At 36.9% G+C, this 17114-nt stretch overlaps 1 protein-coding gene across 2 annotated transcripts in view; it reads right to left on the bottom strand.

Moving 5' to 3' along the window:
* Positions 1-17114, bottom strand: part of SMARCA1 (SNF2 related chromatin remodeling ATPase 1) — a 73372-nt gene that overhangs the window by 14742 nt on the left and 41516 nt on the right. For both annotated transcript variants that reach the window (XM_028122732.2, XM_028122733.2), the window contains 5 exons: positions 16667-16777; positions 16297-16410; positions 6022-6144; positions 3347-3479; positions 95-213 (listed from right to left, as the gene is read on the bottom strand). In XM_028122732.2, coding sequence (XP_027978533.1) covers positions 95-213; positions 3347-3479; positions 6022-6144; positions 16297-16410; positions 16667-16777 — 600 coding nt within the window. The remainder of the gene's footprint in view (positions 1-94; positions 214-3346; positions 3480-6021; positions 6145-16296; positions 16411-16666; positions 16778-17114) is intronic.

The raw sequence follows: 17114 nt of genomic DNA, 5'->3' as shown, positions 1-17114 counted from the left end.
TAAACATTTTAACTAAATGTGCAATAACTCAAAGCTCATCACCATGTCAATTAAAACAATCTAATAATAATTTGAAAATTATGAAATATAGTACCTTGGCATCCAGGGCCTTCTTGATACTGATCCTTCGTTGAATTCTTGCTTCTCCACGTTCAATCTGAGCCATAATTTTCTCAATGTCCTGTAATTCATTGCAACGTTCCCAAAATACAGCTGAAAAACAGAATTATTACTTTTCAATAAATGTACCACCATCTTAAGCAAATGAATCTGAGGAGCTATAGAATAAAGAATTAAGATTCTTTAAGATAATAATAAAGAATAAAGAATTAACAGGACATGCAGTGAACTTTATACTGTTTAAAACTAAGATTCAGATTCATACATATATATATATTAAATTATTAAATACCTCTAACTTTTTATTTAAAAGTAAGACCTCAACAAGAAGGTTTTAGGTTAGTGAATTCCTTTTCATGAAATATACGGAATTTTTTTTTAAAGATTTTATTTATTTATTTGACAGAGACAGAGACAGCGAGAGAGGGAACACAAGCAGGGGGAGTGGGGGAGGGAGAAGCAGGCTTCCCACTGAGCAGGGAGCCCAATGTGGGGCTCAATCCCAGGACCCTGGGATCATGACCTGAGCCGAAGGCAGACGCTTAATGACTGAGCCACCCAAGTGCCCTGGAATTTTTAATTATCAATCCCAAATGATTAGAATTTCAAAAGATACTACAGACACTAATTTAAGCTATGCTTTCATTCAAACATGATATAGAAGGGACCAAACACATAAAGTTAAACAGAAGAGAGGGTGGTCACATAAACTTAGAGAACATAGCTTCCCAGCATGCAAAAACAAAAACGAAACCCATTATCAACAGGTCATTCAAACTTCCTATGAAGCAGCAATTTCTACCAAAACTCTTTACTTTTGGAACCACTCACTAAATTAAGTATTTCCAGTGACTGTATCTTGTTTCTAAACTTACTTGAAACAGCCTTTTCTCTTAAAAGCAAAAAACAAAAAACCAACAAAGTCACCCAAATTTTATATATGATCTGAATAATTTAGCTGTATTGTCACACGTTATGACTTCAGTGAAAGACCTTTTAATGGCATAGCCTACCTTCTCAAATTTTTCATTTTTAGAGCCTATCATAAAAGGAATGTTAGTGCTTTCTGACTTTATTTTTGTGGGGGTGGGGTTTCAACAATAAACATTTATTTCTCACAGTTATGGAGGCTGGGAAGTCCCAAGGTCAAGGTGCTGGCCGATTCCAAGTCCAGTGAGAGCCCACACCCTGGGTAATAGATGACCGTATTCCCAATATGTCCTCACATGGTGGAAAGGGCAAGAGGGCTCTTTGGGATCTCTTTTATAAGGGCACTAATCCCATTCATGAGGGCTCTACCCTTATGACCTAATCACCTCCCAAAGCCCCCATCTGCTAATACCATCACGTTGGGGTTAGGATCTCAACACAGAAATTTGAGGGGGAAACATCCAGCCCATAGCACACAATTGGTACATTAGCGGGCCATTTTCTTCTTTGCACTGGACATTAACCACCCCTTCTCAGCATCACATGAGGAATTGTCACTCTCTGCCTTTTATAAGCACCTCTGTTCATTTTTTCATTCTCTCACTTATTCACTCAACATATAAACACCTGCTATGTATAATATACTCACAAACAGCCAATTGTATACATTTCTTCTTTTATCGCAACCAGCTACATAAAGCCATTCCAATCTCCCCACCCTTTGACATGGCCCCAATTAAGCTGTCTTGCCACCAGAACATCTGACACGGTATTTTTTTAATCACTTATTTTCTTGCAATTTCATCCACATTGATGCTATTTTGAAGAAAATTCTATTTCAGAAAATCTCTCTGCACAAAATCTCTCTTACACTCTTTTCATTCTATTCTTGCTGCTAGAATTTCTCTCTCTCTTCTATTTTTTGCCCCCTCTGAGCCCCAAATGCCCTAAACTTATGTGATAAAGCTTAAGAGTAATAGTAATGTTATGCTGGAATCAGGGAAAGGAAGTTCATAAATTTGATATTATATGAAATAAAAACTCAATATAATCAGCTTCTAAATTCCCTGGTAATCACCAGAAACCCTTTCAGATTTCCAAAAGAAAAAGTGTCTTTTCTCTAATGAATCTGGATTTCTTCAAGCATTAACAATCTAGATAAATTAAAAGCTGTTCGTAACTTCTATCAATTTTTGGTGTATTTATTAGTATCATAATGTTTCCTCCCTGCTATTTTTCACTGCAAAAACACAGGATTTCAGTTGTTAAGCTAAACAGGTTTTGAGAGGTTAGCATAGAAACCTAAAACTACTTCGTAATATTGCTTCTATAAGAAAAAATGCTCTAGATTCTAAACAACTCATATTCAACTAAATTTGAAAGTTTATCCTATTTGGAAGTTAGAAATTTGCTGTTCTACATATAGAAAACTTGCTAGAGATAATTACCTATCTTTAATGAGATTTCTTTCAGAAGCCTGAGGTTGGATGTGCTGTGACATGGGAATTAGTGTTAACTCCATATGCTTCAAGACCAAAGACACAGCTGAGTAAAAAAGGGAGATGATTCTAGAACCAATAAAAAGATTTATCCAACCACTCTTTTTAGATCTATTCCAGCTTGCTCCGAGTTAATGGAATACACATGACCTGCCTGGAGTTGACTGGAACCCTGAGGGTGTCTAAGGATATAAAAGGGCCTGAAAGGAATTTTCTACTTCAAGGATGACCTAGAAAGACATTAATTCAATCCTCTGAACCTAAAGTCTCATATTTGAATTGCCCAGAAGAGGACCAAATTCCAGAGATGGGAAAAGTGGGAAACTAATTTTGTCAATGCTCATTCAATAGCTACCCTTGTTTCATTAGGGCTTTACTTGGCTCTATTAGCTAACTACTAAGGACAACAGCAGTCCATTTAGATAAATCTTATAATCTTTTTTGTGGAAATACAATTATATTTTATACTTTCACCTACACTTTATTCATAAATGTTTAAAAGATCTCTGAACAGGGGCGCCTGGGTGGCTCAGTCATTAAGCATCTGCCTTCGGCTCAGGTCATGATCCCAGGGTCCTGGGATTGAGCCCTGCATCGGGCTCCCTGATCCACAGGAAGCCTGCTTCTGCCTCTCCCACTCCCCCTGCTTGTGTTCCCTCTCTCGCTGTGTCTCTCTTTGCCAAATAAATAAAATCTTGAAAAAAAAAGAAGACCTCAGAACAATGATACAATTAAAGTGACACTAAAGAAATGAATAAGGTTACAATCAAACACTATCTTTAAGGTTATATACAAACCTGAATATTCCATGACCTCCTCAGGGGATTTGCCCTCCACCTCTCGAGCTATATTATCAATGTCATCTCTTCCATACTTCTCATTAGCTTTAATAAACTGGTTAAAATCTCGCTTAGTCCAGTTTGTGAATCCCTGTGAACAGAAATTAAGCATCATCAGTACAAGTTAAATTAGCAAACCCATTTACTGTTCAACTTATTTCTATACAATGATACATTAAAACAGTTTAATAAAAGACTTAAAAGTATTCCTCCTTACAAAATCCCAGGTCTTTTTAGAATCAGAAGCTGAGTGTTATAAAAATAACTGCTTTTCTATCATGAAGAGAATATACTTTTCTCCAAGTACTACAAACAGATTTATAGTTCCAAGATATTGTGTAGTTTTTAATTCTGTATTTTATAGATGCCTACATTAAAATACAAATGCAAGGATATAAAAATGCTAATACAAATAATGAAGTCCTGAAATTCCAGTACTTCAACAGTTTTTTTCAAAGATCTGTTCCCATGTAAATTAAGAAAGGAATGTGATTGCATTAGATCAAAAAACACAGAAGAAAAAAATCAGAATGCAGAAAAAAATGTGTAGCTCTTTACATCATTCCAAACTATAGGTGACCCTTGAACAACATGTGTTTGAACTGTCTGGGCCCACTTAGAGATGGATTTTTTCAATAAATACTGTGCAGTGCTGTAAATGTATCATCTCTCCCTTATGATCTTTTTTTTTAAAGATTTATTTATTTATTTTGAGTGAGAGAGAATGAGAGAGAGAGAGTACATGAGAGCGGGGAGGGTTAGAGGGAGAAGCAGGCCCCTCGCCGAGCAGGGAGCCCAATGCGGGACTTGATCCCGGGACTCCAGGATCATGACCTGAGCCGAAGACAGTTGCTTTAACCAACTGAGCCACCCAGGCGCCCTCCCTTATGATCTTAATACCATTTTCTCTTCTCTACCTTATTTTATTGTAAGAATACAGTATGTAATACATGTAATATACAAAATATGTGTTAATCGACTGTTTATGCTATCAGTAAGGCTTCCAGTCAACAGTAGGCTATTAGGCAAGTTTTGGGGGGAGTCAAAAGTTATAGGAAAATTTTCAGCTACATGGGGGGTCAGTACCCCTAACTCCCATGTTGTTCAAGGGTCAACTGTACTGTGAATAAATAATTTCTATTCAAAATTGTATTCATAAACAGAATTTCTATAAACAGAGTGTTATTGGTCCCACTCAATTTCTTTATTAAAAGATAGAACAGTTTAACCAGTCAATGTTTTAAATCTCTTTGGTATTATTAGTATGTCCATGAAGTCACAAAACCAAGAATTTACTTTCTACTCCTTATATCCCAATCCATAACAATGTGATATCCCTGGCTGTTCAAAACTCTATCCCTAGCCTTTAGCTGATGAAGATGATTTCTGGTGACCCCACATTTTATATCTTTGCCATGATTTTTTAAAAAGATTAATTATTTAAGGCACCAGAGAAAGATGTTTAAAGATGAATTCAACTACGAGGGGCAAAAAAATTGATTTTACTTTTAATTACAAACTAAAGCAATTCCTCAGCTGATACTGTATATTCACAATATAATATACATTCACCATATACTGCAAGCCAAGTAGCATTCTAAGATCATAACTTTATTTTTATGTTCAGGAAATAAATTATGAAAATAAAACATGAATAGTTAAATGTTTTATTTTATTCTGTGTAAGTCCTAATATTCAGCGAACTGCAATTACATTTGCAAATTAAACTTTATGACTTTCAGGCATTTCGCTCAAAAACTTATGAATATAATTTATAAAAATTCATTCAGTAAAATTACACATCATAACAAAGAAAAGACCTACATAATAAATAAGATATAAACATAAAAACTCTCTCAATTAATGTGGCAACTTTCCTAGCACTGTGCCTTGCATATTGTTCAAAAAAATTGTTGAATAAATAAATCTTGCTGGCAACTTTCTATACTAAGGTGGTATCATAGAGTATACGTTTATTATCTTGCAAAGGTCTTTTATGCTGTAATTTTTTTATCTTCTATAGATTATTCATCTTCTATAGATTATTTGTATATTCTTTCTACACTCAAAACTCATTAAAGCAACAATGACCAGAAAGCATTAATATTTTGTTCAAATGAAAATGTTCCCTATTTAATAACTATTGGCTTTTAATTATACAATAATCACACCTTACAAAGTTTCAGAAATCTCTCACTGTTGTATTAAAGTTCTTTCTAAGACAGGATAAAAGGCATTTTGAGAATTATGAAATTATTCCATAAATAAAAGATTAGTAGAGTATCATTTCAGAGGACAGTTCACAATCAATATAATAAATTTAAACTTTCAAGAATATGCTAGTAATTACTGCCTATCAGGATTCATACATGGCTTAACATAACTGACAAAATATATGTCTTCATAATAATAACTGACACTTATTTTTGCATTTATGTATTTTCTAGCATTTCCGAATGGGTGTATTCTACAAACGGGATAAAAAATAGGAATAGCTAATCTAAATGTATGTTTACAAAATAGCCTTGCATGTTGTTGATGTGTCTAATCAGCTCATAAAATAAAAGGTAAACGTGGCCTGTATTTTCTTTTTCCTACTAATTAGAAACACTTAGCCACTTAAAATATTTTACTTGTGTAAGAAGTTTTTCTTTTTCTTCAGTCTCTTCTGGTGTAAGAGGTTCAGCTCCATCAATCTTTTTTTGCTCCTCTCTTTGAGCCACAGCTGGATTTGGAATATCAGGATTCCTTGGGACCTATAAATCAAGAAATGAATTATAAGTAAACTGTTGAGAAAAACTGATTGAGGGTGTATATACACATATCAATCTTAGAGTTATTTCAACAGTAAACAATATAAAGTCATACCAGATTGACACATGATCTTCTCCACATTCTTACTACCATGATATTACCAAAATAAAAACCATTCTTAAATGTGTTGCATGGTATTTTAGAGTTAAACCCCTTGCTAAATGCCACATTATATTCTAGATTTAATTATAACTGTGGAACAAAATACATCCTTATAATATTGTAATACAGGGTAGTAACAATAATATCATTATGCCAACATCAACATTATACAATAAAATCTCAAGCCCAGAAGAAACAAGTTTTGCAGTACAAAAGGAGCCCATATTCACCTGGCAATATAGATCAGGGTAGAGAAGTGCAATGCACCTGAAGAATGCATTCAATGCTCTGATCAGGTCAAAATGCAAAAAGAAAAGGAGTGCTTTTACTGCCTGCCAGGGTATGGAAAAGGAGAGCATCTTCATATAAAATGCAAAGACTGGAAGAAGTGTGAGGATAATGAAGAACCAAAAAAAAAGAGAGAGAGAGAGAGAGAATATATATAAAAGGGGAAGGGTAGCAGAGCACACAAACAGCTATGATGGAACCTGCAGTCGAGAAAAATCTACAGTGGGGCACCTGGGTGGCTCAGTTGGTTAAGCGTCTGCCTTCGGCTCAGGTCATGATCCCAGGGTCCTGGGATCGAGTCCCACATTGGGCTCCCTGCTCAGCGGGGAGCCTGCTTCTCCCTCTCCCTCTGCCTATTGCTCTGCCTATTTGTGCTCTATCTCTCTGTCAAATAAAAAACAAATCTAAAAAAAAAGAGAGAAAAAGCTACAGTAGCAGTGACCAACAGAAATTCTAGTGTTTTAGATACAGAACTACAAATAACACTGACAACTGAGAAGAGAGCTCAAGTCCAAAAGACTGAGGACAGAAGCTCAGCTCTCCAAGGAAGTAAGCAGTCAGCCATTCACCTGTATCTAAAAGCTGTGGCCCCTATGTTCCATGTGTCACAATGAACATAGACAACCAGTACAGTTCAGCAATACAGAGCAGCATTCATTGTATGGAGTGACAAACTAAGTCACTCAGGCCAAAGCCTCACACCATTTTTTTTATTGTTATGTTAATCACCATACATTACATCATTAGTTTTTGATGTAGTGTTCCATGATTCATTGTTTGTGCATAACACCCAGTGCTCCACGCAGAATGTGCCCTCTTTAATATCCATCACCAGGCTAACCCATCCCCCCACCCCCCTCCCCTCTAGAACCTTCAGTTTGTTTTTCAGAGTCCATCGTCTTTCCTGGTTCGTCTCCCCGTCCGACTTACTCCCCTTCATTCTTCCCCTCCTGCTATCTTCTTCTTCTTTTTTCTTAACATATATTGCATTATTTGTTTCAGAAGTACAGATCTGTGATTCAACAGTCTTGCACAATTCACAGCACTCACCATAGCACATACCCTCCCCAATGTCTATCACCCAGCCACCCCATCCCTTACACGCCCCACCACTCCAGCAACCTTCAGTTTGTTTCCTGAGATTAAGAATTCCTCATATCAGTGAGGTCGTATGATACATGTCTTTCTCTGATTGACTTATTTCACTCAGCATAACACCCTCTAGTTCCATCCACATCGTTGCAAATGGCAAGATCTCAATTCCTTTGATGGCTGCATAATATTCCACTGTGTATATATACCACTTCTTCTTTATCCATTCATCTGTCGATGGACATCTTGGCTCTTTCCACAGTTTGGCTATTGTGAACATTGCTGCTATAAACATTGGGGTGCACGTACCCCTTCGGATCCCTACATTTGTATCTTTGGGGTAAATACCCAGTAGTGCAATTGCTGGATCGTATGGTAGCTCTATTTTCAACTGTTTGAGGAACCTCCATACTGTTTTCCAGAGTGGTTGCACCAGCTTGCATTCCCACCAACAGTGTAGGAGGGTTCCCCTTTCTCCACATCCCCGCCAACATCTGTCGTTTCCTGACTTATTGATTTTAGCCATTCTGACTGGTGTGAGGTGATATCTCATTGAGGTTTTGATTTGGATTTCCCTGATGCCAAGCGATGTTGAGCACTTTTTCATGTGTCTGTTGGCCATTGCCTCACACCATTTCTATGTACACCTGCAGTAACAATGTAGCACCCTGATTTAAGATAGCAGGTACATAACATGTGTGGTACATTTTGCAGCATTCCATTAAACATGAAAAGGGCTGACACTAAGCCTTCCACTGTTTGATATGCACACCTACCACAAACAACTCATTCCCTAGGGATATCAGATAGTCATGGTTTTACTACAATGTAATTATAATACATATCAGAGTACATTTTCCTAATTCTTACACATATTTCACAGTTTGAAACAATAATTGTAACTTAAAAATAAATATTTTTTAAAACGATTGCATCCAATAGTTTTTTAAATATAAACCCTAATAACTGGGTTTAAAACAATTACTGAAAAAACACGTTCATTTACAATCATCAGTACCACACAATCAAATTAATAAGTACTGACTAAATGTCTATTATGTCCATAGCACTATGATAGGTATTCAGTGGAATATAAAAGCAGCAGACATGGTCCTTGCCTACAGGAAGCTCACAACCTAGTTGTGGAATTTTGAATTCTAAGGATTTGGGGAAATGGAGAAGAAGAGAGAAACAACATTCTAGGCTGGAACAATATGAGCAAAGCCAGGAAGGACCATATAGGGTTTATGTTAAAAAGGAGTAAGAAACAAGGCCAGGTTGAGATAGATTTACAAGGGCTTTTGAAATTACACAGTAGTGGGGCATCTCAGTGGCTCAGTCAGTTAAGCATCTGACTCTTGATCTCAGCTCAGGTCTTGATCTCAGGGTTATGAGTTCAAGTCCTACACTGGGCCCCACGCTGGGCATGGAGCCTAAGTAAAGAAAAAAGAAAAATCTATACAGTAGACAACAACAACCACTAGAGATTTTTCAATAAGAGAAGAACCTGTCAAAACGCAGTGTTTACACTTGTAAGCTTTGTGCTGGATGGATTTAAGCAGGGAAGCAACCAGAGGTAAGAGAACCAGCAGAATGGTCATAATCTAGAAATGAGGTATGATCACCTGGCCCAGGATGGTAACAAATGGAAATGGAAAAGAAGGTATAAATTAAAAATGAAATGTAGTCCAGTGATAAGCATGATTAAAAATAACTTTTATCAGGGCGCCTGGGTGACTTAGTCAGTTAAGCATCTGCCTTCAGCTCAGGTCATGATCCCAGGGTCCTGGGATCAAGCCCTGCATTGGGTTCCCTGCTCAGTGGAAAGCCTGTTTCTCCCTCTCCCTCTGCCTGCTGCTCTGCCTACTTGTGCTCTCTATCTACCAAATAAATAAATAAATAAAATCTTTAAAAAAATAAAAATAACTTTTATCTTTTATATTTATTTTTTTGGAGAACTTTTTCAATAGCTAAATTCAATTTTTAAATTAGAAGCACACCAGCAATTCCATTCCAAATATACCTATCTATACAAAGACCTTTCAAAAATGTTCTCAGCAGCTTTACTCATAATAGCCAAAAACAAGAAAACAGCCTAGATGTCCACCAACATGAGAATGGATAAGCAAACTGCAGTATATCCTTACAATGGAATAGTACTCAGCAATAAAAAGGAATGAGCCACTGATAGTTAGGACTTGAATGCATCTCAAAAACATTATGCTAAGGGAAAGACACCTTACACATAATGTATGATTCCATTTACGTGAAATTCTAGGGAAGAAACTAATCTATGAAGGAAAATAATACCAGAACAGTGGTTGTCTCTGGGGAGCAGGATATTGATATTGATATAGATATTGACTGGGAAGAGGCACTTCCTGGGGTGACAGAAATGTCCTAGATCTTTATAGAAGTTTCAGTTATGTCAGCATATACATTTGTCAAAATACATTGAATGAAACACTTAAGATTTATACATTTCATTGTATGCAAATTTTACCTTAAAAAAGGAATCAAATAAATATTGAACTCTTGCTAATGATAAGCACGTTGAAGTGTTTCTGGGTGAAATATACTTTTATCTGCAACTCTGAAATGCATAAAAAAAAGTTGGACGGGGCGCCTGGGTGGCTCAGTTGGTTGGGTGTCTGCCTTCGGCTCAGGTCATGATCCCAGAGTCCCAGGATCAAGTCCTGCATCAGGTTTCCCCGCTCAGCAGCATCTGCTTCTCCCTCTGACCCTCCCTGCGCTCATACTTTCTCTCGCTCTCTCTCGCTCTCTCAAATAAATAAATAAAATCTTTAAAAAAAAAGTTGGATATCCATTTGCTAGAGGCTGGACAAATGGACAAAGAGATGATAAAGTAAATACAGTAAGATGTAAATTGGAGAATATATGCAGTGTGTATATAGATTTCACTGTACAATTATTTCAATATTTTTGTATGTTTACAATTTTTTCATAACAAAATGTTTGGAAAAAATTACAGGTATAGCTTTAGAAGTTTAACAGACCTTTGTTGGTATATGAAATTACTCTGGCTTCAAATTTCAATTTTAAATGAAGAAAAACCTCTCTAATCTTGATATTTCTCTATCAAATAGCTTCAAATATTCCATGTCCAACAAATCATATTTTAACAAAGTATTTCATAAACACTGAATTTTATGCCAGAAAATGGAAATGCACCTGGAAACATACCTACACAAAATAAACGATTTATTCTATGCAGATATCCCCAGTACTAAAAATTTCCCCTTGAACTTTAATAAAAGCAAAATCATAATACTATATTATACCATTAGATCTTAGGCTCCATGGCAGACTACTTCTTCCACATCCACTGCTCATATTTTTAATACAGCAAAACTTTAGAATGACTTTATCAATGTTGTTTACTATTTTAACTCAAATACATAACTGCTAAAATTTCTAGAATTAGAAATGACTCAAAATTCCTACATTCCTTTATCTCCTCCCACAAGAAAAAAAAACTCCTTAATATTCATCATTTTTAAAAGCTATTCATTTTTGGGCACCTGGGTGGCTCAGTTGGTTAAGCGACTGCCTTCGGCTCAGGTCATGATCCTGGAGTCCCGGAATCGAGTCCCACATCGGGCTCCCTGCTCGGCAGGGAGTCTGCTTCTCCCTCTGACCCTCTTCCCTCTCGTGCTCTCTATATCTCATTCTCTCTCTCTCAAATAAATAAATAAAATCTTAAAAAAAAAAGCTATTCATTTTTTACTTCATGAGGTTCTTATCGGCATTAAACTTCCTGGAGTGATTTCAAAGCGCTACATAAGAATTAAGTAGACAAAGTGTAGACCAACAACACTAAAGAGATACCTAGAAGCTATCTCAAGTATTCATACTGTATGTCTTACTGATGGCCCCCAGTAACACTTAATACAGCCACAATTTAATCAGTTATCTTTCAAAAGGAAACATCTCAATGATGTTAGACATCAACGATGTTAAAACTTAGAACAAGTTTTAAGCAAACATTTCGTAGAAACATGGAAAAATAAATTAAATGTGGCAGCACACAAACTGAAATCCGCATACTGTACTGTTCCACCACTGCAAACAGGTGGCTCACAATGGCACATTACCAAAGCTCACAAAGATTATGGAACTTCCTCCATTTGTCAAATGTTTATATGTGTCCCTAAAGAATTTTTTATTGAAGATAGGTGTTAGAATATTCTACAGCTTTCTTCAGCTTCAAATACAGCAAGTCTTTCACTCCAGGTCTTAGACTCAATGGGACTTCTAGATCCTCTGGATTTTTTTTAGTTCTGCAACTGAAATTTCAATTAAGCCATCCTCCTCCAATAGAAAGATTTCAGGGAACACAATGATTAAATACATTAAGTAACTCTTAAGTTGCAAGAGCAATAAAACTTCTGAATGTGTCTAACTTGCAACAAAGTCAAAGCTTAGACAACAGGCAGAATTGACGCATAATGCACTGCTATCCACCAACTGGTTAGGGCAAAACAAACAAACTTCTCAGCCTCAAATAAAACAAAACTCTTTAATTGCAGATCTTATCATAAGCAATATAGTTGTGACCTTGTTGTGCTAAATATCAGGGGGGAAAACAAAATAGAAAATAAAAATGCAAATAAGCAGGCTCTGGAGAAAAATGCTCTTTACCAACTGCTTCAAAAGTACTGAGCCCAGGGTGCCTAGGTGGCTCAGTTGGTTAAGCGTCTGCCTTTGGCTCAGGTCATGATCTTGGTGTCCTGGAATGGAGCCCTTTGTCAGGCTCCCTGCTCAGCAGGGTATCTGCTTCTCCCTCTGCCCCTCCCCACCCCCCACTCGTGTGTGTGTGTGTGTGTGTGTGTGTGTGTGCGCGCGCGCGCGCGCGCTCTCTCTCTCTCTCTCTCTCTCAAATAAGTGAAAATAAAATCTTTTTTAAAAAAAGTACTGAGCCCCATGGTGCATGGTACCATGCACCATAACACTCCCAGCTATAAGACTACACCTCTCTCCCTTGAGCTAGCAATCCTTTAAGCAGAAGAGCGGGGAAAGAAGTCCCTTTCTGAGAACCTAACTATGCATAGAGAATACCAGGTAACTGCACTGTAGCAATCTGTTCAACTGAGAATAAACTATTGTTCCACTCACTTTGTGGTTTTCGTGAGTTTTCTGGAGCTATAGGGGGAGAAAAAACAATGCTAGGTATCTTCGAGAAGATATGTATAACAGTTATCAATATGACAACATCCCTAAAAAAAAAAAAACAGCTTTTGCAGATGACTAGTATGCCACGCTCATCTGTCTATACTCTGAATTCAAACATCTACCTAATTAAAGCACCCACCTTAGCTCAGGTCTGCATCCCCTGGTAAAGAATGGAAGAGACAAGGTTCAGAAAGAGCCAACATCCAGAATGTACTCTTATTTGTCTCATAAATCCTCAGCTAAATATGCATATATACGGAGGACAAGGCAAGTCTTAAGATGATACTAAGACAATCCAAAATGAGGCTAAAGAGAGTACAAGGCTAGTAGAGTGGTAGGGGATGGATTTTCCTTCCACCATCACCACCACACCACCATACTCCAAGCCACCCATCTTCTCTCATCTTTTCACACTTCAACAGCCTCCTGGCTGGTTTCCCTAGATAAACTCATCATTCTCTGTATTGCAGCCAGAGTGATCTTTTAAAAATGTAAATCTGATCATACTCTACCATTTAAAAGTTGTTTGACCCAAGGCAAATTACTCGACCTCTATGTGCCTCAGTTTCCCCATCTATAAAACACGGATGTAGTTTCAGGGCTGTAATGAGGATAATGAGCTGATCTTTTGAAAGAACTTAGAACAGAAAGCAACACAAGTAAGGACCCACCCATTCCTCTGCCTTAAAAACACCTCAGTGGTTTTCCTTTGCTCTAAAGCTAAAGTTCAACCTAATTAATGTGACCTACAATTACTGTTCAGCGGTCCACATGATCCGACTACTCACTCACCAACTTCATCTCGCCCCTCTCCTTACCAACACTGGCCTGCCTTCAGTTTCCGAAGGGGCCGGCGTCCTTCCTATTGCAACACCTCTGTACCTATGGTTTCCCTGCCTGAGCTCCTCTCCCACACTTCCCTTGACTAATTCCTGTGTGTCTCTCTGATCTCAATGTAATAACACTGCCTTAGGGACCATCTCCCTGACCTCCCAATCCACATTAGATAGGCACTGTCATGCTCCCTCGTAGCACCCTCTGTAAGCACAGAAAACAAATAATGTCATTACTCTGTGGCATCAGCTTAATATCTGTCTCCTCCATCAGAACACAAGTTCCGTGCACTGAGGGACCTTGTCTGTCTTCTTCATTACTTTATCACCATTGCATGGCCTAGGACCTGACACAGAGGAATACTCAGCAAGTATGGATTAAGTGAAAAACAGTGCTCATACTCCCTTCTCCTGTCATGGATCTCTGGGAGGTGAGGAAAAGAAAAGAGTAAGGTGCCAGAGCATGGATTCCATGCCGTCTTCCCTCTCCTCATTCATCCCTGTCCTCTCTTCTTCCACCTGCCTCCTTCTTGTCACCCTTTGCAGCTGTCCCTTCATTCCTCCCTCTTCTAAGATTTCTCTCTCCTCCATCTCCTTCCAGTTGGCCACCACCCAGCTGTGATTATGGGACCTCACCCCTAACCACAAACTGCCTGTAATGAAAGGCACGGCTTGCATTAAAACCAGAGCTGTGGCGAGGATGTGGTGAGCGCTGTATTATCGTAGGGAACAGAATCTCAGGATCTCCAAAGAAGGAGCATAAACAGTTATATTGGCAGAGAGGATTTTTTTTATTGCTGCTATTTGACTACCACTTGGCTCCCCTCCCAAACAACATGTCACACCACCATAAACACAGTCCTTATTTAGGGCTGCAAAAAGCAGCAGGGTTATGTCACATGCAGAAATAGCGCAGAATGTCTGAGTGGAAAGAGCATAGCATTTGAACATTGGGAACCTGGGATGGAGACCAGCACCTCTGGCAACTCTGTTAGCTATGTGACCTTGAATGAGTCTTTTAACCTCTCTGAACTTCAGTCTCCTCACCTCTTATATGGAGGTGATAATAACACCTATCTCACATGGCTGTTAGAAATCAAATGAAGTATGTGATAAAGCATTTCATAAATTATAGAATGCTCTACACCGATATTTGGTTGATTACTAACTGGGCTTAACATTTCAGCTAATTTTCAAGTCTCACTAAAAACACTCCACAGAAGTAACAAAACAATGATCCAAACCTAAAATTATTTTAACTTTTAGTGGGATAATATATATATTTGTTTACCTCACGAAATATGACTACTTTATTAATTTTACTATCTTCATTTTTATTTTGGATCTACAATTTCCTGTTTCTTCTGGTATATCACCATTTTCACCTTCTTTGAAACTGATTTTATTCCTGGTCTGAATGTTCAACCATGGTACTTTTACTCTTTGACAACTTCCTAAGACAGATTTTATCCAGTCATGTTGGTTAAATACATTCAAATGTAATCATATTTCCCTAACCAGATTATAACTACTTATATTCACTGTCAGTTTCTTGTTCTTGTTCATATATGTTGAACTTTGGTACATAAATAGCAAGCAAACCCTTTTTTGCTCCATTTCAAATGGTAATGCTCTCACTCTGGACAAATAGTACAAACACTCTAGAGATCCACTTTAGTTCCAAAATACAAATGAACTAAGTACCTTATATACATGAAGCTTTTCTAGGCACATTACAGCTACTAATCAAAATAATTGGGCATAGTTCCACTTGTGACAAAGGTTCACAAAATAAATTTTAAAACACAGCTTCAAATTCATAAAACAGAAAACTTCATAAAATTACAATATTATTAATATTTTTATAATTTTGCTTATACTACTTATACTAATTTTACAGCTTTGGTCATCCCTTTCCATTCACTGAAAAGTCAGTTTCAGCATATAGAAATAACTAGGTAGGCTTAATCTGTCAGTGTGATAGCTTTAGGGTGACAAACATTTCCCTCACTAAAAATGGGTTCCTATCTACCTATATAAATAGGAATCTTTATTTCCAAAAGATCATTTTAAAATGTTAGAATTCATTATCACATTTATCATTAACACCTAAGTGGCAACAACCAAATAACTACCAATAGGGCTTTCATCAACCAAAGAACAATAAATACAAAAGTACTATTCCTTGGTCATATTAAGGAAAATGATTAAAAACTTCCTGTCACCTATCATATATTCACTTCTAATTAAACATATGCCTATTGTTCTTTCTACATATTCTTTCACCACTCAAACATTTAGCATTATTAAGATAATATACATTATCATCACTATTTTTGAAATAGGATAATTCTCCATTAATCCCATTTCGTGATGATCCTACTGGTGATTTGGTAGTTTGATGCTTGACTTCTAGTTAAACCTCCTCTTTGGTTTTAGAAACACCACTATTTTGATTTACTTTTATGTTCTCTCACATTAAAATGGAATGATTTCCAGTCTGGTTTAATAGATTATATTAGCTTAAATCTAATCTAAAAACTTTAAAAAATAAAAAGTTAAATAAATAAAAACTTGAAAAATTACCTTATAGCCTATTGTCTTCCTATAATAAAGAATTTCCTTTTCCAGGAGCTCAAATAAACGTGGTGGGAAAAACTGAAAATCCTGAACATTTGGCTGCTTTGGAGGTCTTGGAGCCTATGGGAGAAAAGTGCATTACATACATACTTGTTTTCAGTACATGAAGTGAACATACTTCTTTTCCTATTTTTTATATAAAGAAACATAAATACAACGGAATCCCTTTATATGGTGGGGCCACATCAAGTACTTTTCTACATCATTGTTCTATCTTAAGGGCTGTAATGTTGCACTGATACAAGTCAATCTAAGTCACAGACCATGTTACAAGAGAATTCAGCTATAGGACATAAAAACTGGCCTCATGTTTTACCTTTGGAACCTTTGGCTCGCTGACACGTAAAGCCTCTCTAAAGTAGGCATCCACTGCGTAGTTTGCTTTGCGTTCTCGTTTAGGAGGTTCAATCCATTCCACCATCCCAAGCTATATACAAAAACAAGGAATTTAATTATTCCAAAATGTTTTTAAAAATCAAACACATCGAGGTTGCAGAAGCATGAGAAAACTAAAGCCATTTGGAAGAAGCAAAACTTGCACTTTAGAAGTCACAATTATATGTCCCAAGTTCCAAACCCTTGCATTGTATATGCCAAGTTTAGGTGCAAGGATGCTTTTGTTTTCTTTTTTTGTAATAAGCAAGTTTAGTTGTTATTTAAAAACTTAGTTCTTCCTTGGTAAGTGAGAAGAATTTGCACAATCTGGTTAGTATTTTATATTGAAATAAATAGTATCTAATATAGAAGACTAACAATGATTCTGG

Source organism: Eumetopias jubatus, unplaced genomic scaffold, assembly GCF_037043125.1.
Source record: "Eumetopias jubatus isolate StellerSeaLion01/CBP00866 unplaced genomic scaffold, mEumJub1_p1.0 scaffold_11, whole genome shotgun sequence".
NCBI lineage: Eukaryota > Metazoa > Chordata > Mammalia > Carnivora > Otariidae > Eumetopias > Eumetopias jubatus.
The sequence above is the reverse complement of the archived record's forward strand: the minus strand, read 5'-3'. Positions and strand labels throughout refer to the sequence as shown.